General features: G+C 42.6%; 1 protein-coding gene across 1 annotated transcript; it reads right to left on the bottom strand.

Moving 5' to 3' along the window:
* Positions 1-2,176: 2,176 nt before the first annotated feature.
* On the bottom strand, positions 2,177-25,181 carry LOC147124612 (uncharacterized). The gene is made up of 8 exons (XM_085990438.1): positions 25,087-25,181; positions 23,959-24,092; positions 23,108-23,162; positions 14,192-14,342; positions 12,425-12,569; positions 10,655-11,389; positions 7,594-8,166; positions 2,177-4,479 (listed from the first exon to the last, which is right to left on the bottom strand). Exons 2-8 carry the CDS (start codon positions 24,088-24,090, stop codon positions 4,444-4,446), a joined length of 1,827 nt encoding a protein of 608 aa, XP_085846564.1. The 5' UTR covers positions 24,091-24,092; positions 25,087-25,181; the 3' UTR covers positions 2,177-4,443.
* Between the last annotated feature and the right edge of the window lie 363 nt (positions 25,182-25,544).

The raw sequence follows: 25,544 nt of genomic DNA, 5'->3' as shown, positions 1-25,544 counted from the left end.
GTTGGTTCTAAGTTTTGGTTTGTAAGATCTACATACATTTAACTGAAATCAGCAAACCGCTCACATGGTATTGTGATCAACCAGCGATGAGCTTCTACAGTTAGTAGCAGGAGTCATAAGTTCAAGCCCCAACTCCAGGATCTGAATACATGCTGTCACTTCAGTGTAGTACTGAAGGACTAACATAGTTGATGTGGTCTTTCTGGTCAGACTTTAAACTGAAGCCCCGTCTGCCTGTTCAGATGGACGTAAAAGATCCTCTAGCACTATTTGAAGAACAGCAGGCAGTTCTTTCACAAAAGCAAAATACTGCAGATGCTGGAAATGTGAAATAAAAACAGATAATGCTGGAAATACTCAGCAGGTCCAGGTCATTGACCTGAAACGTTAACTCTTTCTCCACAGATGCTGCCTGACCTCTGTACTTCCAGCATTTTTTGTTTTTATTAGGGAGTTCTTTTGTTGTCCTGATCAGCATTAATCTCTAAACCCACACCACTATTAAAAACAGATTAGCAAGTCACATATCTTATTACTGTTGTGGGACCTGCTGCTGTTTACCCACAAGTGACCTAGTTTCAAAAGCAATTCATTCACTGGGAATTGTTTACATGCAGACATGATGAAATGCTACAGACCTCCAAGATCTTCCCTTTAGGGGCAGGGATATGTGAGATGCATTAAATTTCCAATGAATCAATTAGCTTCTAAAATAAGCTATTTTAACTGCAGCTTTCAGAGTTGCATTTGTTTGAAACTACAATTTAAATGTTCTTGACCTGAACTGGGAATTGTAAAAATAAATGAATTTGAAATGGCTGCTATAGTATCAGTTATGGTCAACACTGCCAGCTTATCAGAATTGTCAGTTTGCGTTGCTGCCTTTATCAAACTCCCATTTGTCTAATGCTGCCTATGTTATCTACATTGGCAAATGAGTGATTTTTGAACAAATTATCCGTGTAACATTTCAGGTGTGTGTTTACAATTGGTATAGGCTGTATTTAGGAGTGAAGATTCCACTTTACTGCATTTAGAAAAAAATACATCAATACTTAAGTTGAATGAAATAACAGAAAATGCTGGAAAAACTCAGCAGGCCAGGCAACATCCGTGGCGAGAAAATAGAGTCAACGTTTCAGGTCAAACCCTTTATCAAGACTGAAAAAGCACAGGAAATGAAAGAGATTAAAAGGACAGGCTGGGAGAGAACAAAAGAGAAGTGAAGAGACATTAAGAGGTATTCAAAACGAGATGGTGATCGGACTAGTGGAGACAAAAGACAGCTCTGGATTAGGTGTGAAATGTGCTGGCAGAATGGGACATTCCCACATGGCAGCTGTCTCCCCTCAATTTCTATGACCTAATTCTGCTCCAGTAGGTTATGTTCTTAACACTGGGTAGCCAAATAATGGTTAGACACCACTCATTTCAAAACTGTTGCATCAATCCCTTTGTTTATCAATATTCAGCATAACTAACAGACAATTAGAATGAGGACATTTTTTGTTGGACAGAAGGAGATAATGAAACCATTTTAATTTTGCTATAAAGATAGTAGCTTCAAAACACCAAACTTTCAGATTTTAGTGAGACACGCCAGAGACTTGGTACTAATTTGGTCTGTGTCCATGTGTAGAACTATCACAAGGTATTGGTTTGAATAGTTGTCACCATGGGTCCAGAGAGACTTTGTGGGGGGTCTATGAAATGTGAAAGTGCTTATTGAACAGTGGATTTATCCAAATGGCAATTTTTAATAGAGCTGGTCTGGAGGATTGGCAGCTTGGATCTCCTGCAGCAGGTCAACAGACTCCTGCAACCAACGTGAATGATTTCACCCATTCCTGCTCATGTACTAATCCCAGCCTTCCTGAGGATCAGAGTTCTGATCATACTTTAAACAAGATGCAAATTTATTAGGAACTTGGGAATGGTTTGGTGATACGATACTGGACAAAAGCAAACTAAGTGCTGGTGTTGCTTCCATTGTGTGATGTCAAACTACTTCATATCATTGGTAATCTAATCTGAACACTTGTATTCTAAGAAAATCCAACTCCCATGAAGCAAAAAGGTGCTCTGAAACCTCACAAATTAATTGAAATGTGCAATATAACAATGATCATATCACTTCCAAAGGCAGTGAAACAAAGGGCACCAGTTAGTCATCATCTTTCAGCATTGATGCAAACTTTTATTGTGAAATCAAAGCAAGTAAGCACACTCCAGAATTTGTGTAGCCAGCATCACTGAAATAAAATACATTTTTGGGTTTATTGATTATATCAACTGTCACTTGTAAAATAGGTATCCTTGCAGAATTTGTGCTTCTTTCAATCTCTCGTCGTTGTATTTCTTTCTGCTGCTCGGTTATACTTATTTGCAGCCATTATTTTCTCCTTTCTTATCCCAGTACCATCCCATACACAACCCAATACAGTTCTAGGCACCCTATTATAGGAAATATTAGCACCACAAGAATGCTGTAACGAAGATCAACTAGCATGATTCTAGTTATAAAAAAAGGGTTAAAATATTAGGACATTTTTATTGGAACAGAAAAGATTAAGGAGGGGGGGGGGGGGTTCAAAACTATGAAATGTTTTGAAGGGGTAAATAGTGAATGATTGGCATTTCCATTGGTTGGCAAATCAGTAACCAGAATGAGCAGTCTCACCTAGGAGGGGAGCGTGCATGGAGGATCGCCGAGAGTGGCACCAAGATCGGCAGGTAGACCCGCAGTTACAAAAGCTGGTGGTGGGCACCAAGTGAGTGTTACTGTCAAATATCACACCAAGGATAGACAGACTCTGCAGTGAGAAACAGGCACACCCATCTCACTAATATCCAAATACCTATTTTCTGAAAAGCATTATTAAAACACTTTACATATTGAGCATTATTATAGTATAATTTAGATGGAGGGTCTGTGACTACTAATCAATTTGAAAAGCGCTCCTTCAACCAAAAAAGTTTGAGAACCACTAATCTAAGTCATGTATCCTATGTTGTCAGACAATGAGATTTGCTTGGTTAGAAAGTTCGCTGCATATACCAGGAGTAGCAGATTTGATGAAAAGATCATCGACGTGAAACGTCAATTCTGTTTCTCTCAGATGCTGCCTGACCTGCTGCATATTTCCAGTATCCACAGTATTTTTGTTCTGAGGAGATCATTGTATGTCTAAGATTAATAAAAGGTTTTGGATTATTGTACAAAATTGTTTCCAGATACAGAAATTGATTTGCTTGACCTTTTGTCATTGGAAGTGGACAGTGGTATATCTGATTAAGCTACTGTGTTTGTATTAATCTTCAGGGAATAAATCAAAGCATCTGTAATGTGATTGGTTTTTAAGAGACTGGCTACTGGCCTAGTTTAAGCATTTAACATGTGAGATTTGTTTTAATACTGTGCTAGAGTAGCAATGTACTCGACCAGAGGGGCGAGAGATGCGCTTGTGTAGCACTTTTGTAGCTGGTTTCACAAGAGCATTTGGAGATGCTACGGCTTAGGTTGCTCTCAGAGCAAGGTGCCTACTACATAAAAGAACTGCAACATAGGTGCAGGTATCTGAGTAAGTAAAATAAAATGAGCTGGGGGAAATTTTAATTTGATTTGAAATGAAAAACAAAAAGGACACAAATGTTGCATATTGCAAGTTCTTTATTTTAAAAACATAGTGGGGTAGAGTTTCCGCTTTGGGCGTAATCGGCAATCTGGGCGAAAACGGCGCTAGTTTTCTGAACTGAATTTTTTTGCTCAAGTTTCAGCTCATTTGCATATCGCTGAACGTAAAATCTTCTGTGAACCAGCGCAATTGGGAAGATTTTTAGAATGCAATTGTTTATTTATCTTGCATTAAAACATTTTTTTTCTTTTCCCATTCTTCCTGCAGCCAACACGCATTATAAAAATATTCCTCGATATACTTGAGTGGTAAACCTGGTCCAGTTTTATTAAACCCATTTTCAGCTGTAATATCACAGAAAACAAGCAGTTTTAGTAAGTGTCCAGCCCACCACCTTTGAGTAACCCAATTTTAATTAACTGAAAATGACTAAAAAAACTATACAGAACCATTTACTAGTTTCATTGGTGTACAGTAGTCAGTTTCATTCCCCAGGCCAAATGAATCACCATGGCGAGTTTCCGCTAATTGCACCAGTTTGCAGGCCAACGAGGCTCCCAAAATTGAGCTTTTTTTGGTGCAAGGACACCAATAGGCACCATTTAAAAAAAGTATTTACTTAAGAAACTGACTACTGTATACCAAATGAAACTAGTAAATTTGGTTCTGTATAGTACTTTAAAGTCATTTTCAGTCCCCTGTTCCAATAGTAGAGGTTTTAGTATGGCTTTTTCCAACAGCCACTAACTTCTCACCTCAGTAACAGAAAATGCATTAAAGATTCTCAAAGCTGATAAATGAATTCCTTTCATCGTGTTCTGGTGGATGTACGATAGTGGCGGACCTACAAGGAGACAAAATAAGCTATAATTAAATCTTTGAATAGATCATTGCACGAATACTCATGAGAGGATAGATTTTATGAATGCAATTACAGTGAGGTATCTAGACCACTGCGAATGCAGGTCAGAAAATCACAGCGTGCACAAAATGTTTTGATTCCCCACCTGCAGGAAATTAAAATTATTGCATTTTAACCTGACCTATAAGAGTCTGAGGCTTGGTTCTCCAAACTACTCCAACCTCATGCCTCCAGGTCAATTATATGGAATAATAGTAAAGGACCAGTGTTCAATCTTATTAGGAGGCTGGAGTCTTATGCTGGGAATTTCCTCAGGACCTCTCCTGCTCCTCTACTGGAAATTTGGTGGAAACCCAGTATACGCACATAAACAGGGTGTGCCCTGATGTTACAGTGGCAGAGTGGAAGAAGCCCCCAAAAAATTCACCTCCTTAATGTTCAGACCTTGGCTGTGCTCAATAGAAGTAGATTGTAATACTTTTTTAGCACTTTATCACGTCAAGATGCTTCACACAATGAAGAACATTAATGTGCAATGACTGTTGGGTAAATCCAGCAACCATTCTGCACCAGTAATATTACACGTGGGATGAATGATTAATCTATTCTTTTGGTGGTATTGATTGAGGGAAAAAAGTTGGTCAGAAGTCCCGCCTCTTCAAATAGTTGTCATGGTATCTTTAATTTTCATTTGAAGGACAGCATCTCTGACAATGCAGCACCCATTTACTACTCCACTGAAGTGTCAGTTAGATTATGAACTCATCTCTGATGTAGAGTTTGAATCCACAAACTTGTTGATAAGAAGTGAGAGTGGTACTAACCGGATTGAGCAGCACTTACACCAGCTGCAATATCCACAACCCATACCAATCCAACCATAGGCTAAGAAGGGAGCTTCACACAAGACACAAATGGGCAGTACCATCAAGGAGATAGTAGGAGGTAGGTTTTAAAGGAGGGTCTTAAGAAGTGGAGAGATTTAGGGAGGGAATTGGAGAGTGTACGGCTGCCAATAGTGTGGCAAGGTGGAAACGCATGAGGTCACAGTCCAAGGAACGCAGAGTTCTGAAGGAGGGGGAGGAAGAAAAAAGTGCTGTAGGGCTGAAGGAGGTTAGAGATAGGGAGGGGCGAGGCTCTGAAGGGATTTAAATGAAGATATGAATTTTAAATTGCACCCAATGATGCCCTAGGCCTTTTTTATGGCTTAGAATGAATATTCCCAGAATTATACATCACATGTCCAATTTGCCTCTTCCAAATTATCCAACACGTTAAATGAAATCAATTTATCAAGGAATGGTCTCACACATGCAGTGTGACACATAAGAGGATTCTTGTGAGGCAATGCAACAGAAAGGATTAATTAAATATGGACTGACAGATTGGACAATCGAGACAGTCATGCAAGTCAGGCCAATATTTTCATGACTCAGCGGAATCTTGCTCCAAGTCAGCAAATCATCACAATTTGACAACATCCAGCAAGAAAAAACAAAATTCTTTTATTATGATAGACATTTACTGCAAAAAACTATGCATCATACAAAAAAACTTCTAACACTCTGGTACCAATGTTAATTACTAAATACATAAAGGTTATCTACTCAAATAGCACAATGTATTTATTAAAAGATCAACATTCCCTCCCTAGGCTCCTTGTTAAAATTAGTTACAATAAATCTAGTGCTATGAAATTATAAAAGTAGACAGAATTGAATAGTTTTGCATTTTCTGGCTAACAAATAGAAAGCAGATATTAGAAAGACAGTATTGACACACTACACCAGCAATTAAACCATAGCAGGTTGGAAAATGTAACCACAATGGGATGCATGTGAACTTATTAACCACCCTTGGAGCCGTATGAAATAGCAGTGTAGGGAAAGGGTGAGCAGCTCCAGTTACAACAAGTTTATGCCAATCTGCATTTTAATTTTAAATTATTAGTGTGTTTCATTGGACTAACCAAGACTCCACAAAAGCATTTCCTCTTAAAACACTATATAACAAAGTAAAAAGTAAGAATTCTCTGTGGTTGTGCTTTCAAAACAAAAAAAAAAATCTGTCGTGTTGGACTAAAAAGGCATTCTTAGCATTGCATTTTACAATGTAGAAGTTTTAAGCATTCTGCAGCACTGATTTCCATCAGTAAAAACCGTATCTAACATCGTGAATTTGAGAGATCAAAAAAACCTCTTGGAAACAAATCGTCATTGAGAAGGTTTTGCTGATTAGTCAATAGTTTGAAGTCCCTGATAACTACCTGCCCCCTCCATGCTTTGATTCTATATTAGAACAAAGACATATTATAAATTTATTTTAACATTAGACATTTAGCACCTAAAGCAAACACCAATTACTACAACAGGAAAGGCCTGTTTGAAATTACAATTGACATATGAAAGTACTGTACTAGATGGCCTGGTCTAATCCTATTACTTCTGATGCATCAAGCAGGCTAGCAACACAAAGGTTGTTCTTTGGATTACCAAATTTAAGTGCTGAAGTAAAACTGAAACATTGTGGTGATGGAGGTTGCCACTAACAGCCTATATTTTTACAGGTTAGGTACAATATAAAAAGATTACTGCCAAGAGAAAGTTTAAAAACTTCAAAATTTAAAAAAAAAAGCTACAACTCAGTTTCTACTAATCTGGTTTTATGGGTCACTCTCCTGTAATACATTACCAAACTATACATTTGTAGGATCACTGTGTTCTATAGTTATCATTCCAAAATTAATAAAATCTGATGTTTATAGAACAGTTTCCACACAGTTGAGGACTTCTACGGGTTGCAAAACGTAGAAGATATAACAGACATCAAAAATCTGCATTAGAATTGGATTTTTATTTAATAGTGTCGTGATTGATAAATGCTAGTATCTTGTTAATGGAGTACAGGAAAATGAGGCTTGCATCATCAAGCTATCACACAATACAGCACTGGGGCTAGAGCAATACTCTTAAATTAATGCCCCAAATACTGACTAGGTTCAATTTTCAGAAAACATGTGTCATTTTGGATCTCCTGTAACACAGTGGACTACAATTAGTTACACACGTACAGTGTAACCTGGACTTAAGCTGCTACCTTGCTTCGTTTCTTGGGAGGTCCTTTGTTTCCCTTGACTTTCCTCCTCAGATTTCGCCTGTCCACAACCGGTACTTCCATTTCCATCTCTTCCGAGCTGCTGTCAGCAGCCTTCTCAACCACAGCTGGTGACGACGGATCTTTCAGATCATCGGACTCTTTTGTTTCATCTCCCGACGGCTGTACAGTAGAAACCTGCTTCAGTGAAACATCCTCAAGTTCAATCACAAGTAAAGGGCCTAGACTGAGGTCTATTGGGGCATTAGACTCCAATGGCTCACTTTCATGTTGTGCTGAAGCAGTCTTTGAAAAATCAGCAGAAATGCCCTCACCCTCCAAAGCACAATCTTGAGATACTTCCTCATTAACTGAAACATGGCCATTATCTGATGGCTTTTCGTTAGCTTGTACATCAGGCAATTCCATGCTTTCAGCTAATGCAGCTTTATTTGGAGCAGGTGCATGGTGGTTGGAAGGACTGCTGTTAATTGCTAGACCCTGCACTGATTCAGACTCTTTGCCTTCATTCTGTGTAGGAACATCTTGAGCATTTTCCTCTTCAAGCTCTGCATCCTGCACAGAAATATAAAAACCTGTCTTAGCAATGCTGCTAATGCCAATAGGGGCATTTAGAGGCAAATTGATTCCCAATGTATTTAGATTAGCACCAATACTTTATGCATAGAGTAGCCTCGCCTCCAGCTTTTCAAAATAACTTCATTTTGCTATATTCTGTAGAAAGATATGTGGCACAATAGTTAGAATCCTGACCCCATGATGATTGGCTTCTGCTATTATTTTTTGTACAGAGAGACTACTAGCTGTGGAGGAGCAAGTGTACAGTTACAAAATGTAATCAAAAAGGTAGTGAAATATTGGTAATTATCTCAAGGAGATTTAATGAGGAAATGATGCTTCAGATGTACAGAGCCATGGTTAACTCCCAGTTACTGCGTTCAGTTTTGGGCACCAAACCTCAGGGAAGGCCTTGGAGAGGGTGCAGTGCAGATTCACCAGTGATATCAGACCTTAAAGGGTTGAAGTACGAGGACAGGTTACATAAACTTGGTTTGTATGCCCTTGAGTTTAGACGGTTGAGATGATCTAATCAAGGTCCTTAAAATTCAAAAGATTTTAATAGGATAGATACAGAGGAACTATTTCCTCCAGTGTGGGAATCCAGAATAAGGGGACGTTTGCTTAAATTTACAGCTAGGCCATTTAGGAGTGAAGTCAGGAAGCACTTTTTCCACAGAGGATAGTGGAAATCTCGAACTCTCTCCCCCAAAAGACTGTTGATGCTAAGTCAATTAAAACTGAAGACCGAGATTGATTTTTTGAGGGGTAAGGGTATCAAAGGCTATGAAGCAAAGGTGGATAATTGGCACTGAAGCAAGATCAGACAGGAATGCCGGAACAGGGTCAAGGAGCTAAATGGCCTACTCCAGTTCTTATGTTTCATACTTAGAGACTGGGACCAAGCTGAATTGTCAGATCCTGGATTCTCACCTGCTTCAATTATGGAATCAGGACTCACCGATACCAATGATGCAGGAAAGCATACTCCACTTAAGCATGTCTGCTGCAGTATCCACAGCACCAATGTAAAGATACTGTGATCTATGATATTTCACAAAGTTAAAATATTTTACATGAAGGTGCGTTATAGGGTCCCAATATACGATAGTACACCATTGTAACACATGGGTTCAAAGCGATGATTCTCCACATGCTAAGTAACATGAATCAGCCACTCGTGGAAATGACTTATGAAATAATACTGGGCAGCCTGCTGGTGGCGCTGTCCAGGGAGAGTAACTACTCAGGCATGGGCCCAGCTTGCTCAGGACATTCTTTCACAGGAACTAGTGAAGTACACAACTAGAGCTCCATGTTGTAAAACAGTTGATTAAAGCCTTGTTTAACGCTTAGACCAAGTGCCTAGTAGTTTTCTTACGTCACCAAGTACCCAATATTATGCCATCACAGGAAGGCAGCATTTAGATGCCAGGCACTTCCTCACAGGGGAGAGAAAGGAAATATCAGAATCATTCCAAGGCACTCTGAAGCACTTCTTAGCAAAAAACACTGATAAAGGACTGAAATGAGGAGGAATTTCTTCACCCAGAGAGTGGTGAACCTGTGGAATTCTCTGCCACAGAGGGCGGTGGAGGCCAGTTCATTAAATATATTCAAGAAAGAGTTGGATATATTTCTTGAGGCTAAAGGGATCAAGGGATATGGGGAGAAGGCAGGGACAGGGTACTGAAATTGGATGATCAGCCATGATCTCATTGAATGGCGGAGCAGGCTCGAAGGGCCTAATGGCCTACTCCTGCTCCTATCTTCTATGTTTCTATGTTTCTAAAGGTCTGAGGGTGAGTTTATCCACCTCTCACTGGACATGATGCGGGGAAAAAGCTAACAGAAATTGGAGTCTCACCCTAAATGCAAAGACAAGTAAAACACTGGGGATGGTCTACAGATGACTACTATATTGGGTGTATTTATTATAATTGTCTTTTCCTTCAACTACCAACAGAGGTCTACAAACCAAGAAATGCTCTCCAGTGTATTTGAAATGAAGAGAGATAATTTATTATGTATCCTGGTTGAAGAAATGGCTGTACTGCTTATCTACTTGTATTTTGAAGATATTAAACAAACCAAAAGACTTATATTTGTAATATGTTCTACTAGAACATGGGAACAGGCTATTGACTTTAAAGTCCTTTTGAGAGGGATTATAAAGACAATTAACTTGAGATCATAGCTTGAAGAGCTAAGATAGGTGGACAAGACATTCCACTGTGTAGCATGAGTACTTAAAGGGAATTGTATTGGACCATCACACCCCAGGGAAACAAAAGTTAACACCACAGACTTGATCTAGTAAAGCATGCCTCCGTTCAATCCATCTACATAGCAGTTGAAGAGAGTCAAAATCTGCTGCTCTACTCATTCATCCTTGAGGCTGGAAGAGCTTTGTAAATCCAAATGGGGATAAGAAAGACAAAGGGATTTCAAGCAATACCTTTTCCAGCATATTTTGCTATCGTACCTTTTCCAGCATGTTTCCTTCACTGTGATCTTTCAGTTCTTCTACAGATCTGGGTTTTTCAGGCTCATTCTCGAACTGATCATCAGGTGTCCCATTAGCAGATTCATTCATTGTGGCTTCCTCATCCACTTCTGATGAATCCTGAATGATCCCTTCCTTATCCCTCATTGCATCTTGAGCAATTTCCTCCTCAGGTTTTATTGAATCTGGAGTAACTTCATCTTCAGGCTTTGATAACTCCTGAGGAATCTCCTCCTCGGGCTTTGACTCCTGAGGAATCTCCTCCTCGGGCTTTCGTGACTCCGGAGGAATCTCCTCCTCAGGCTTTCGTGACTCCGGAGGAATCTCCTCCTCGGGCTTTCGTGACTCCAGAGGAATCTCCTCCTCAGGCTTTCGTGACTCCGGAGGAATCTCCTCCTCGGGCTTTCGTGACTCCGGAGGAATCTCCTCCTCGGGCTTTCGTGACTCCGGAGGAATCTCCTCCTCGGGCTTTCGTGACTCCGGAGGAATCTCCTCCTCGGGCTTTCGTGACTCCGGAGGAATCTCCTCCTCGGGCTTTCGTGACTCCTGAGGAATCTCCTCCTCGAGCTTTCGTGACTCCTGAGGAATCTCCTCCTCAGGTTTTGTCGAGTCCTCCGTAACTTCTTCAGCCTTTGTCAACTCCTGAGTAACCTGATCTATCATTTCACAGTTTATTGGTTCTGGAACTCTCTCAGATGAAGAAGATTCCTTATCCTAAGTTTAAAACAATGATAGATAACAGATTAGCCCACCATAGTCACAGAAATATTGATCTTGCTATCTGAAGATTACAAGTTTGTTCATCTATTTAGACAGTCTAGTTTAGTTTCATTGCTCATTCATTGCGATCTGAATGATGACAAGTTACCAACACAGGCTAATGGATATTTGATAACATTTCTATTATGGATAAGAGTTTGAACTTCATCCAAAGGGGCAGAATGGTAGGAACTTCTGGCATATAAACGAGAAGTCTAGATAATTATTATAGTGGAAATACAAACTATAGGAAACTTTCTGGTATCTGGCACGGACGGGACTTACGTGGTGCCGGTTCATCAACAATTCCGGATAACCGAACGCTATAGTAAAAGATACGGAGCTCAGAGCTCCGTATAAAGCAACAAACCCCAACAGCTTCAAAACAATCGGCACAAGTTGCAAGCATCTCTGTAGCTTAGCAACAGCTTCAGCTACACCCTTGCACAGCAACAAATGGAGTAAAAAAAGTAATAAAAGTTACCTGAACCGACTCCTGAATTTTGCCGGTGGATAGAGCATTCTGGTTATTTAGGGGCCGGTTAATCGAAAGTTTCCTGTAGTTGCAATTTTGATAATTAAAAAAAGGCTTTTAAGGCCATTTCCTGACCCTTCTGCTTTTCTTCCCTCCTTTCCTAAAGGTTCTAACTTGTGCCAGGATACAGATCCACAGACACCAGCTGGCTTTGCCCAACTCACCAGTCATAGACATGTGTAAGCAGGCTATTTAACCACTGGCAGATTTACAAGGACATTCGTACTTCATACTTAGAGGATCACAGGTAAGTTCAAGACTGGAAAAGACGACTGCAGTATATCTAGCTGATCCCACCATTCAAAAAGTACTATACTATACTCCTTTCCTTACATTCCTCAATGGCGTTTGCCAAAAAAAAAGTCCAGCTTCACCAGGAACTGCTTCTGTCTCGACACTCTTCCCAAGCAGTCTGTTCCACAGATTCTCCACCCTCTGTATAACGCACTAATTACCTCATCATCCTGTTCCAGAACTTCAATGTGACAAAACACAACATCACTCGCTGTTAGGTCTGCAGGACCTTCTGGGATTGTGCACTTTTCCTGGTTTCCAGTTGTTGATGGAACATCTTCAGTTCCACCTGCCCTGGCTTCAGAGCTGTAAAACATATAAATTTTTCTTGTATGAGATAGATGGTAAAATGTGTTGCTTTAACATCTTTATAAGCACATTACACAACTGTAGATATCAACTTTGCTCAGAATGGTAGCATAGTGGTTATGGTAATTGCCTAGTAATCCAGAGGCCTGGACTGATGATCTGGAGACGGGAGTTAAAATCCCACCACAGCAGCTGGGGAATTTAAATTCAGTTAATTAAATAAATCTGAAATAAAAAGCTAGTATCAGTAATGGTAACCATGAAACTATTGGATTGTCGTAAAAACCCATCTGGTTCACTAATGTCCTTTAATGGAAGTCCTTACCTGGTCTGGCCTATATGTGACTCCAGACCCACAGCAATGTGGTTGACTCTTAACTGAAATGGCCTAGCAAGCCACTCAGTTGTACCAAACCGCTACGACAAAGTCACTGTGGGAGAACCTTCACCACAGGAACTGCAGCGGTTCAAGGCAGCGGCTCACTACCACCTTCTCAAGGGCAATTAGGGATGGACAATAAATGCTGGCCTTGCCAGTGATGCCCATATCCTGTGAATGAATTAAAAAAACTGAACTAACATTTCCATTGGTAACAGCTAGAGATGCAAGAGAAGCCTAGAGCAATAGTGACAACTTGAAATTTCAGACACTATAATGGAGTATATATCCCAGTCTCACACCCAAGGGGAAAATGCACCATTCTTAGATAAATCATCAGGAAGGATCCTATCTCATGCTGCATTTATGGAGGGGACAAGGGAAGAGAGAGAAAGAGAAACAAAAAAAACCTCTATGTAAAGGACGCAAAACGTTTTAAGTCAGAAGGATATCTAATGAAGAGCCATGCTGAAGCATCAACATTTTCCTTTCTTTACAGATGCTGCCTGATTTGCTGAGTGTTTTCAGCATTTTCTGTTTTTGTTTTTTTAGTAACCAACTTGGGTGGCTGTGGGGACACTACAGTGGTCTCAAATGTCCCTATGCTACAGAGGAAATGTGAATTGGCCAGAGTTCACACTCCTGATCACCTTAATTATTCCTGTTGGAAAAGAGTGACGGTGCATGTGGACTACAATGGGTTCAGCAGGTGACCCCATTCCAGAGGTCAAATAGCCTCAATGTCCAGGATGATACGTGAAGAATGGCCAATTGGGCACAATGGACTAGAAAATACCGTAACATATTTCACATGTCCACAAAGGGAGAGACCAGAAAAAAAAAAGGATCAAAACTGGAGAAGAACAAAAAATGTACGACTAGTGGATATCATTGTTTAGTTTCCAACTGATTTTTTTTCTAACTGGTTACGATTTTCTAAGAAAAGCAGAATCAATTTTGTTTCAAATGTTAAAAAAGGCATTTCTGTCGACACAAATTTAGTGCCAATCATCAACATTTAGTGAGCCAGCAGCACCTGAAAATGAAGGTTGTTCTCCGGTTTAAACTCAAAAATGCAGATCGGAGCTACCATTTAAATCCATAAAGAAAAGATGTTGGAACTGCAGCAAACATATCAGTGTTGAGTAGAGATACTGGAGGGAGACGGAGAAAACATCAGCCACCCTCACATATGGTCCTTATTTAAACTAGTTAAAATACATACAATGGGTGCCATTACCTGTTTAACTGATCCTCAGGCACTGCTGGCACAATCACCTCCTCTTCATTATTCAAATGCTTTTGTTCGGACTCAACATGTTGCTTCTCTAGCTTGGAACGTTTGGTTTGGCTACTTCTTCCCCGTTTAGCAACAGGGGGTCTCGTTAGCTCTGGAAACCAAAATATTTTATTGGAGCATGGGTGGAGGTCTTGAGTTAAGAATTTCAAAAGCATCGAGATACAATATAAGCAACAGCCCACAAAAGACTAAGATTAATGGTGTACCTTAAGGAGAAAACGTATTTAAAAACTGGTTTGTTTTATTTCAACAGTACACCAGTAAGCAGAGATTGTTTGTGCATGTTGTGTTTGCTCAGCGAAGTGCGACACCTTAGTACTGGGGAATAGGAAAGCTCTTCCTTCTTGGTGGCTCAGTGTCAGCATTAAACTGTCTCTAATCTATCTTAACTTCAACCTCAGAAGCAACCTAATGCACCAGGGTGAACGTTTCCCACACCAGGATTGGGGCCATTCTGAGCGAGACTGGAGGGAAGCTGTGTTTTGAGACAGATGGGCATGGAGCTGGGAGAGAACAACATTATTTGAGGATCTAAGAGAGGAAAGAGGGTTAGAGATAACACAATAGAGAATGGATAGATCTAGGGTTGGTGTTTTGAGGAGGGGGTGGTGATGGCAATTTTCAAAAGGGAGAAGGTCTCTACATGAAGAAAGGGAGCAATCAACAATGTCACCCAGCATGGGAGCCAGGAAGAGTGCGCAAGTGATCCAGAGTTGACTGGGAAGGGGATTGAAGGAGTAGGTGGAGCTCATGGAAGACATGAGCTTGGCTTGAAGAGGGAGAGGGGGGAAGACAGGCGAGAACTGTGCAGTGATGATGAATTGGAGTTGGAGTGGGTGGGAAAATGAGATGAAAAATGGTTCATCCTGAAATATCTATTACAACATTCCATTTCAAAATGCATTGAAAAGTCCCATGTCTGACTATCACAATGGGAAAATGCATTAAGTGTCAACATTTACAGGTTTACACCTGTAAGTGGGGTTATAAGCAGCAAATACTTAGTTCAATACCTGTAATATTAATTGCAAAGCCCTCTATTGGCACTATGTTTTAAGCACTGAAGCTTCCCATCTAGTGCCAATATAGGGGGTGATTTTGCCAATGGGGGAACATTGGAGGCGGGACTATGTCTATGTCCCGCCTCCATCGATTTGTGGCCAACCCACGCTATTTTCCCTTGATTGACCTTGTTAAGCCCACCCAGCAGGCTTAGCAGGCCAATTAAGGAAAAGCCGGTTACAGAGAACGTCAGTGTATGATGTTTCATCTGTCAAAAATGACAGATGAATTGTCATTATTTGACAGCTGTGAAGCTGTCAAATACAGACATTCTCTGTAGTTTGATGAGTTCTTGAATTAAAGACCTCATCAAACCTATTTCTTGTACAGAAATTAGATGGTTGTTGCATTGGCGAATGCAACAGCCATCTGTCATCTCTGCCGCGGAGGTGCGAGACTCTCTACATACCCACCGATTGAAGCCTACAGGAAGAAACAAAGGTAAGTACACTTTTTCTAACACTTTGCACTTACCTCAGATACTCACCTCTCCACACTTGCACCCATCACTCACCTCCACAGTACACTCCTGGACCTCTCCGACCCCCACAGACCCACTACTCACCTCAGTGACCCTGGTGGGGTTCGGAACCTTCGGGAAGCCTGCACTTTTGTGGGCAAAATGGGGATAATCCTCTTATCTGCCAGTTAACTGCCTGTTAACAGGCAGATAAGTGGCACTAATCCCCTTCCCGCCTCCAACAAGACGAGACCTGGTGTGGGACGGCTACCCGCCTCCTGGCAAGATGGCATGGAGGCAGGTTGGGCACCCGCCCCCAAATTCTGCCATTTTCCCCGACAGTCCCGCCTCCCCAGGGCTGGCAAGATCGCGCCCATAGACACCGGTTTAGATTATGATCTGCTATTGTATCCATTAAGCAATCTGTTGTTCCCGTTAGGTGCAACAGAAATTTTAAAAATATCCAAAATAACCTGCCCCTGCAAGAACTTTTTATATAATATGCTGAAATAGAACCCCCTTGCAATGACCATAGAACTTGTCCATATCTTGGAACACTGTTGCATTACGGAGAAGACTACATTCAGTGGTCCCTCCCCACCAAATAATTCTTATAACTGAAGCCAAGCTTCTTTTTTTTTTTTTTTTTTAAATTGAGGCAGTTTTAAGCAATAATGTAAATTCCCTAATCCATGGATCATTGACTGTAGCCCCCTTCACTCAGCAAACAGGAACTACTCCAAGCAGTTTTAATGTATGTTTACACTGGGATCTTGCAAACCACAACCCCTTTCCTGCACTCAAAGAGGAAGACAACAAACGACATAAAAAGTCAAACAATTCCACCCTCCCCTCTCACTGAATGCAGTCTGACCCGGAAACCACATGATTTTTCAACCTCACCTGTTGTGTCCGGGTATAATAAGACACAGACTGCGGAGAACGGTACAACAGGTGTTTACTCAACGTGGCTCACACTGCAACTGATCTGTACAGATTACTACTCAGTGCTATATACAGGTGTGGTCACTGCCGGTACTGCAGTATACATGAGCTGTAAAAGATAGTTCCCCCCTTAAAAAGGTATATACACATTACAATTCCTCCCCTTTTAGATTAACAGTACCATAACACTCATTTAACAATTAAATATCAAACTAATTACAATTAACACTTTTAACATGCAACATTAGCTGAAAATAGTCTATTTATATATTCAGTCTTTGGGGAGGCTTCCTGATCCTTTCTGGATAGCGCCTTTCCCGAGTGTCTTGCTCTTGATGCGGAGGCGATTCTGGCCCCCTGTCGTCGGTTGGTTCATCAGCTTCCGATGCTACTGTTTCTGGGGTAGATGTGACCTGTACGTCGGGTTCATCACCAGGTACGTATTCGCGAGGCATGGGGTTGACTTGTTCCTGTGACTCTAGGATCTGGTCAGCATGGCGTCTCACGATGCTCTCCCCAACATCCACTGTGTACATTAGTGGGCCCTGCCGTGTGCATGTCATTCCTGGCTGCCATTTTTCTGTTCGGTAGTCGCGGGCCAAGACTGGTTGCCCTACATTGAAGCTCCTTGTTGGCTTCTCATGGATGTGCTGGAATTGCTTACTCTCAACATCTCTTCATACGTTTGGTCTGAGCAAATCCAGGTGAGATCTTAACCTTCGGTTAAAGAACATCATGGCTGGGGCCTGGTTGGTGACTGCATGTGTCGCATTCCGGTAGGCGAACAGGAAATTGTCCACCTTGTGCTGCAGCGGAATGCTGTCATTGTACATAGCCTTTATTGCCTTCTTAAAGGTTTGTACGAACCTCTCAGCCAATCCATTTGTGGCTGGATGATACAGGGCGGATGTGTAATGCCTTACCCCATTCTTTTTCAAGAACCTCCGGAACTCTTCGGACACAAACTGTGGTCCGTTGTCGGAGCAAATCTGTTCTGGCAAGCCATTCCTGGCAAAAATGGTCCGTAGGACTGCAATAGTTTTCTCCGTGGTGGTGGAGGACATTTTGATGACCTCAGGCCATTTCGAGTGCGCATCCACGGCTATTAAAAACATTGAGTCCATGAATGGACCAGCAAAATCAATATGCACCCGTTGCCATAGAGATGAGGGCCACTCCCATGCGTGTAGAGGGGCCTGTGGTGGTGTATTTTGGACTTTCTGGCATCCTGAGCAGCTCTTGGTCAGGTCCTCGATTTGTTTATCGATTCCCGGCCACCACACATAAGCCCTGGCTAGGCTTTTCATTTTTACCCCTCCCAGATGACCCTCATGAAGCTCATTGGAGCACTCTATCCCTTAACTTGGGTGGAATTACCACTCGGGATCCACACATCAAGGTCCCCCGGCACACTGACAGCTGTTCTCTCCTTGTCGAGAATGCTGGCAACAGTGAGTCGCCATGTGCTGGCCATCCCTTCACCGTCAAATCATATACCCGAGACAGTGTCGGGTCATTTCGGGTTTCCTTTTCGATACAAGCGTTAGTTACCGGTAGGTATTCAACTATAGTCGAATGGAATATTTCGACAGGATCCACTGCTGGTGTTTCCTCCGCAGTAGGCAGTGGCAGGCGTGATAGCCCATCAGCATTTCCATGCTGTTTCGTGCCCTTATATTCAATCTCATAGTGGTGCGCCCCTAGAAAAAGTGACCATCTTTGTAGTCGTTGCGCAGTCATCACCGGAACGCCCTTCTTCGGATTAAAAATGGAGACAAGAGGCTGGTGATCACTCAGCAAGGTGAACTTCTGCCTGTGCAGATAGTGATTGAACTTTTTCACTCCCCCACACTAGGCTGAGGGCCTCCCTGTCAATCTGGGCGTAGTTACGCTCGGCTGAGGTTAGTGATTGTGACGCAAAGGCTATTGGCCTCTCTGAGCTGTCCGAGAATTTGTGCGACAGCACCGCTCCAATGCCATAGGGTGACGCATCACATGCCAACCGAATTGGTAATGCTGGGATGTAATGAGCCAATACCTCTTTCGATGTGATTAGTGTTTTGCTCTTCTGGAAAGCTCGTCTACATTCGTCACTCCACTTCCATGGCACCCCAGTTTGCAGTAGGGTGTTCAGTGGGTGTAGTATTGTAGACAAATTTGGCAAGAACTTATGGTAGTAGTTTACCAGCCCGAGGAACGACCTCAGTTGTGACACGTTTTCCGGTGCTGGAGCCTTGACTACTGCCTCAATCTTCTCTGGGGACTTATGTAACCCCTCTTTATCGATAACGTGGCCACAATACGAGATCTGTTTTCTAAAAAACTCGCATTTGGGGCGGTTAGCTCGGAGCCCATATTCCTGCAATCTAGTGAGCACCTGCTCCAGGTTGGCAAGGTGATCACTGTCATTTTCGCCCGTGACCAGGATGTCGTCCAAATAACACTGGGTCCCTGGGATCCCTTGCAGGACTTGTTCCATTGCCCTCTGCCAAATAGCCGGAGCTGATGCTACCCCGAATACCAGCCGGTTGTATTGGTAGAGACCTTTATGGGTGTTGATTGTGAGGTATTTTTTTGATGCTTCTTCTACCTCCATTTGCAGATACACCTGGGCCAGATCAATCTTAGTGAAGCGTTTCCCTCCAGATAGCGAGGCGAAAATATCTTCAATCCGCGGAAGTGGATATTGTACGGTGTGAAGGACCGGGTTCACTGTTACCTTAAAGTCCCCACAGATGCGAACCTTCCTTGGTTCCCCAGGCGTGCTGCTCAACGACTTTTTCATCAAATGGACGATGGGTGTAGCCCACTCGCTCCAGTCTACCTTGGACAGTACACCTGAACGTTCCAGACTCTCCAGCTCTGCTTCGACGGCTGGGCGGATCGCATAAGGTACCGGTTAGGCCTTAAAAAATTTTGGGCTTGCGTTTTCTTCAATTTTAATCATCGCTGTCATGCCTTTTAGTGTTCCGAGTCCTTGCTGGAACACTTCTTTCGCGTCAGTTAGGATCTTTGACAGTCGCCCAGGTGTGACGTCGTCATCCTTTTTGTCAGCCACAGTCAGTGCCTGTATGGAATGCCAATCCAGTTGTATTTTCCGGATCCATTCACGTCCCAGTAATGGTGGTCCTCCATCTTGCAATACATACAGGTCTAGTTTTGGTGTTTCCTTACCGTTATATATAACGGTCACCCTTATTTTTCCTTTGGGGTAGACTTTTTGCCCCGTGTACGTCTTCAAAATAATTTTTGTGTCTCTCAAGGGTATGTGTGAGAATAGCCGCTCGTAGTCCCGCCGGTTTATGACTGTTAGGGCTGATCCTGTGTCCAATTCCATCTTTACCTGGACTCCTGCTATCTTGAGTGACCCAAATGGTTCAGTGATCCTCTGTTGTGATCACATTATGTAGTTTCAGACAACTCAGTTCCCTGCTTTCGGAGTCGTTACCACTCTTTTGTTCGTCTGAACTATTCTCCGTCATCTTATGTACCTTCTTGTACTTTCCTTTGGTAGGTTTCTTATTGCTGGTTTTCTTTCCCAACCTGCAGACTCGTGCTATGTGTCCTACTTTTCCACACTGTCTGCACACTTTGTCTTTGAACCAGCAATCATTCTGGTCGTGTGTTGTTCTGCCGCAGCGATAGCACTTCTCTGTTCTATATGACATTTCGTTTGTGCCATATTCTTGCGGTCTCTGTTGTATCTCTGCAGCGCCCCGTGCTGCTGCTTCGTATGATACCGCAATGCTGAAAGCCTTTTCCAGCGTAAGGTCCTTTTCAGATAAAAGCCGTTTCTGGGTTCCTTCACTTTGAAGCCCACACACAAACTTGTCCCTTAAGGTATCTGCCAGTCCCGCTCCAAACTGGCAGTGTTTCAATAGTTTGCGCAGTTCTGTTAAATAATCAGCATTACTTTCATCCTTATGCTGGTTCCGTTTGTGAAACTTGAATCTTTCTGCTATCAGCAGCGGTGTGGGGTTTAAATGTTCCTTTAGTATCGTTACTATGTCTTCAAAACTCTTTTCCATTGGCTTCATTGGGGTTACTAGATTTCGTAATAAACCATACGTCTTTGCACCCATTAAATTTAACAATACCGACGCTTTCTTGTCATCTGACACCTCATTTGCCTTGCAGTACACCTCTATTCGTTCGACATATGTAGTCCAATCTTCGACTTCATTGTCAAAAGCGGTGATACTGGCCACTCTTCGGCATTTTGGGTGTGGTTTAAAATGGCGTCTCCCAATGGCTTAAAATGGCATCTCCCGCGCTTTCCTTCCTCCCCCGCTGCTGCCAACGCCGCTCTCGGCGGTCCTCGTGGCAATGGCGACGCCTCGCGGGTTTCTGCGCGTCTCTCTCTCCCTCTCTTCGACGCTGCTCGGCCCCTGAACACCGGCTGCGCCCTGTGCGCTCTGCCCTCTCTCTCTCTCCGTTGACGCTGCTCGGCCCTTTGCTGTGCCGCTCGGTCGGGCTCTAGCCCGCCACTATCCGGGAAGGGTCTGCGCACTACTTGTTGCCAGCCCGTTTCGCTGGACCACCTCAACTGGAAAGACAAGCCTGGCTCTCGACAGCCTCCCCCGCAATTCTCGAGTCTCTGTTGGATGACTGGGTGGTTGCCCGTGGTCGACGCCCGAGTCTCTGGCCTTGACCTCCAATCCACTGATCTCCAGGAACGAATCCCCGGGAGGTGATGCAGAGTTGCAGGTAGGTTCGAACTTGCCTCGTCGCCAATGTTGTGTCCGGGTATAATAAGACACAGACTGCGGAGAACGGTACAACAGGTGTTTACTCAACGTGGCTCACACTGCAACTGATCTGTACAGATTACTACTCTTTGCTATATACAGGTGTGGTCACTGCCGGTACGGCAGTATACATGAGCTGCAAAAAAGTAGTTCCCCCCCTTAAAAAGGTATATACATTACATCCCCCACAAAACACGGTCAGGTCCAGGGACTCAACTGAAGTTAGCCCAACCTCCTCCTTCCCTTATCTGCTTCCTCCCCCTTCCCCACCTGGATCCAATAATCTCCCTGCATTCTAATCCCACTTGACAATTACTGCACGGAGTCTCGAATCCCCGTGTGCAATGCCACAGGAGATCTGCTATTACATTTCGAAATACTCTGACCCAAAGCAAGGTTAGGAAAATAACCTTCTAAACAGCAGAGTCATTTTTATCTGGCTTAAATAGTATCAATTTATGGATTTTCTAGATCCTAAAATTTTCAGAAACACATTGAAAAAAAATTGGGCTGGATTTTGCAATAAGAGTAATGGTGAGGCCAACAGCGCTCTCTGTTATAACGGAGAAAATCTGACAGCAACTTCTGGCATCCACACATGCGCAGTTAAACACAGAAATCCAGAGGTTGGCGTCAGAGATACCCCGCTCCTCCACAGGGGACCCAGCTCCAATCCTCGCCGACAAGACTCAACACTGAAATGAATGCAACGACGTGAATTTGGGGTACTTGCTCACTAGCTCCCTACTAAAAACAGCTGAAAAAGTCTGGGCTGGTGCATTCAAGAGTAACTGGGTTATAACGGCATGATAAGTGATCATTACTGCTGAACAACCTCTCTGGCCCTGAAAATTTTATTTTACAAGCGTGCAGTCTCATTTCCTCAGAAGAAAATTAGTGCTGGAGATATTTTAACTTTTTCTGTCCGTCTCTTATCTCTCTCCCTTAATCCCATCTGTATTTCGCTTTCTGTACACCATTTAAATCTAATTTATATTTCCTGCTTAATACTTCCTGGTTTAGACTCTGCGAGTCTCAGTGAGGATTCTTCAATCCGATTGGTTGAAAAGTCTCGCTGTTTCTTGCCCTGCTTACAGATGGCACAGATCGCCACACTGGATCAGACACCGGATTAGAGCAAGTCTGCACTCTAAAGCCCGCAAAAACTTCGTGGGCTGCTGTCAGTGAGGTGAATGGCAAGCGGATTCCTTCACCGCTAACTGTAACATGCAGGCCATTATGATTTCTGGATTAGAAACATCACCCAAGATTGCACAGGGGCAGGGAAACAGAGAACAAGGTTTCATGCTTTCAGCTCTGCAGTGTTTTTCTAGAATAGGACGTGTGAGCTATGGCATCAGGAAGAGGCAGGAAACACAAATAATTTTCAAAAAGTTTTTCTACCTTCAATTGAAGGACAAATCACTGAATCAAGCCAATCCCTAGCCCTGGAATGGCACATGTAACATAGAAACCAGTATATAGCAGAAATTTACTTTATTTAAAAAAATCAGAAACAAAAAGGTGGATAGCATCAAATTTTTTTTTTTTTTTTTTATATAAACAGTTTCTAACAAGACAGCAGTACTGTACTCAGCAGCAGATAGGCAATTTGCAACATGGACGAGCACATCACCTTACCTTCAGAAAGGATTGAAGAGGTACCCAGCAGCTCTCGGTGAGCATGCGATTCAGTCTGAAAGAAATAATAATGTTACAACATCAACCTCACTCACAGCCTAGTAATTCTCAGAACATCTTGGTTTTTTCATTTTCTGTTCCCGTTCATTAAAAATACAAAAATAACATCCTACCATAATCAGAATAACTTTGAAGAGAGAACAAGGTTTATCCCTGCCAGACTGGTCAGATCTTCTGCTCTCTGAATTCCAGTGAGATTTCTAGTTCAGATGGATTCTCTCCCATTACCCTCAAGAACTGTACTTCCAAACACACCCTCATCCCATGCAGTCTCTTCAATCTCTTTCTTCCAATCCACCTTGGAGATTTGCTTATGTTTACCTTATCTCAAAAAAAAGCTCTCTTATCTTTCCAACTACCATCCTACAGTTACTGAAGCTGCAGTTAATTCAAATCGCTTCTGAAAGTTTTCACCTAATCCACAATGGTTGGTATAGTTCGATAGTCAGTCCACTGCTGATTTTGTTGCCTACATAACAAACCTCTGGAACTCTGCTCTTGAATACTGTGGTGAATCATTTCTCATTTGCCTCAGACCCCTTCAAAGCCTTCAACAGGCACTGTGCACTTCTGAACAGGCCCAAAGCTATCCTCATAGCTACCTAGTTCCTCAAAAAGTATTCTTGTGTCTCAGTTAACGACTCATCCTTTAACTCAAACTTTATTCCATTAGTTCAGTGGCTCTTTTATCAGTTCCTCCATTTCCTCAGATTCCCATCATTCTAGACCTCCACCCCCTTCCCTATGCCAGCCATTCTGTACGAAGAGGAACACAGTATGATGGGACCTACAGATAGCTCCGTCACATTTGGCTGCTTCTCCACTTGTTCAAACAGTTGCTTTCCAGTTTCATTCTCTGTTAAGTCTAGTGATGAAGACTCTCCTCTTACTGCTCCATGGTCATCGTCCTGTGAGACATCCATACCTTGAGGGCAACACACAAATACCAGATTGACAACATACTCCACAGAAAACCAGTATCACACACTTTGTAAACAGCTAGAAAGAACAGACACTTGGGACAACTCATTAGTCCCGAGGTTGCTAGACCTGTGCTCCCAGCAGAGCACTGACGGTCAGGGTTCAGCATACCGATTTGTGGTGCTTCCAATTACGCAGCCATTAAAATCAATGGTTTGAAATGCAGGAGTGTCATGATGGGGCCATACTTACCCCAGCGCCTGATTCTCTGATTTGCGCTCCCGTCATGCACAACTCCAACAATTTCAGGAATACTTAGCTGTACTTAGGCATAAATCTGCATCCATTTTAGGAACAAGCGCAACCTACTTACACCTTAACATTGGAAATGATTGAAAGCTTCAGCTGGAATTTGTAAGTGGGAAGCAATTTGCTCACATTTCAGCCCCGAAAATATACTTTACGTTCCGATAAACATTAGCTGCCTTGGCAATTCCATCTCTACAGGGATTCCTGTATTCATCAAGAACAGTCATCCACAAAGATGGATATGTATGAATAGACATAACATCCAGCTCATGCAGAGCACTGCACTAAATGGTCTCCAAGGTTGGCAATTGTGAGAATCTCAGCAATTACGCTGCTTACCTCAGTGACACAACCTTAAAAATCTGAGGATTTAGAGCTGCAAGGCCTCACACGGATTACACAAGAAATGGTCTCAGGACAGAGTTCAGTTTCAGCAACACATGGTTTGCACACTCATCCTGCACATCTCAGTTCTGACAGGAACAGAGTACATGGGTTGCAGAAATCAGCCTTCCGTGCGAAATGCCCAATATGTGACGTATAAATATGCCAATAGTTTTTTTTTTTTTTTTTTTTTTAAATTGGCAAACTTGGGGAGAATGAGAAAGAGAGCTAACAATTGTAGGGTTCCGGTAGGTGGAATGAGAGGCCAAGACTGTGGGGGCCTCAGGCGGAGTTTCCTGCATTACCTTTTATCGGCGAGATCTGCGTCAGTATTCTGTCTGCAATACGAACTCGCTGGAACAGGTGTCCAACACCTTCAACCTCCCAGAGCAGATCGTGGTCATCAGGATAATTGTTCAAATACTTCCTACAAACTGAAGAAATAAAGCAGCTGGGTAAGACATCGAGTACAATGAGGCTTAGACTAAAACATTTTATTGGCCATCTTGTCTTAACAGCAGCTCATGCATCGGAGTTGCCGGAGTTATTGAACTAATGTAATACTAAAGAGAAGTGTAATTAACCCATCACCCCTGTGCTCACTGACCTACATTGGCTCCTGGTCTAGCACTGCCTCAAATTTAAAATTCTCCTTGTATTCAAATCCCTCCATGACCCCGCCCCTCCATAGCTCGGTTACCTCGTCCAGCCCTATAACCCACCGAGAACTCTTCTGACCTCTTGTGCTTTCCAGATTTCCTTC

Source organism: Somniosus microcephalus, chromosome 1 (genome assembly GCF_052327205.1).
Source record: "Somniosus microcephalus isolate GS21.2 chromosome 1, FLI_Smic_1.0, whole genome shotgun sequence".
NCBI classification, from domain to species: Eukaryota; Metazoa; Chordata; class Chondrichthyes; order Squaliformes; family Somniosidae; genus Somniosus; species Somniosus microcephalus.
Note: the sequence above shows the minus strand (reverse complement) of the source record. Positions and strands in the feature narration are given on the sequence as shown.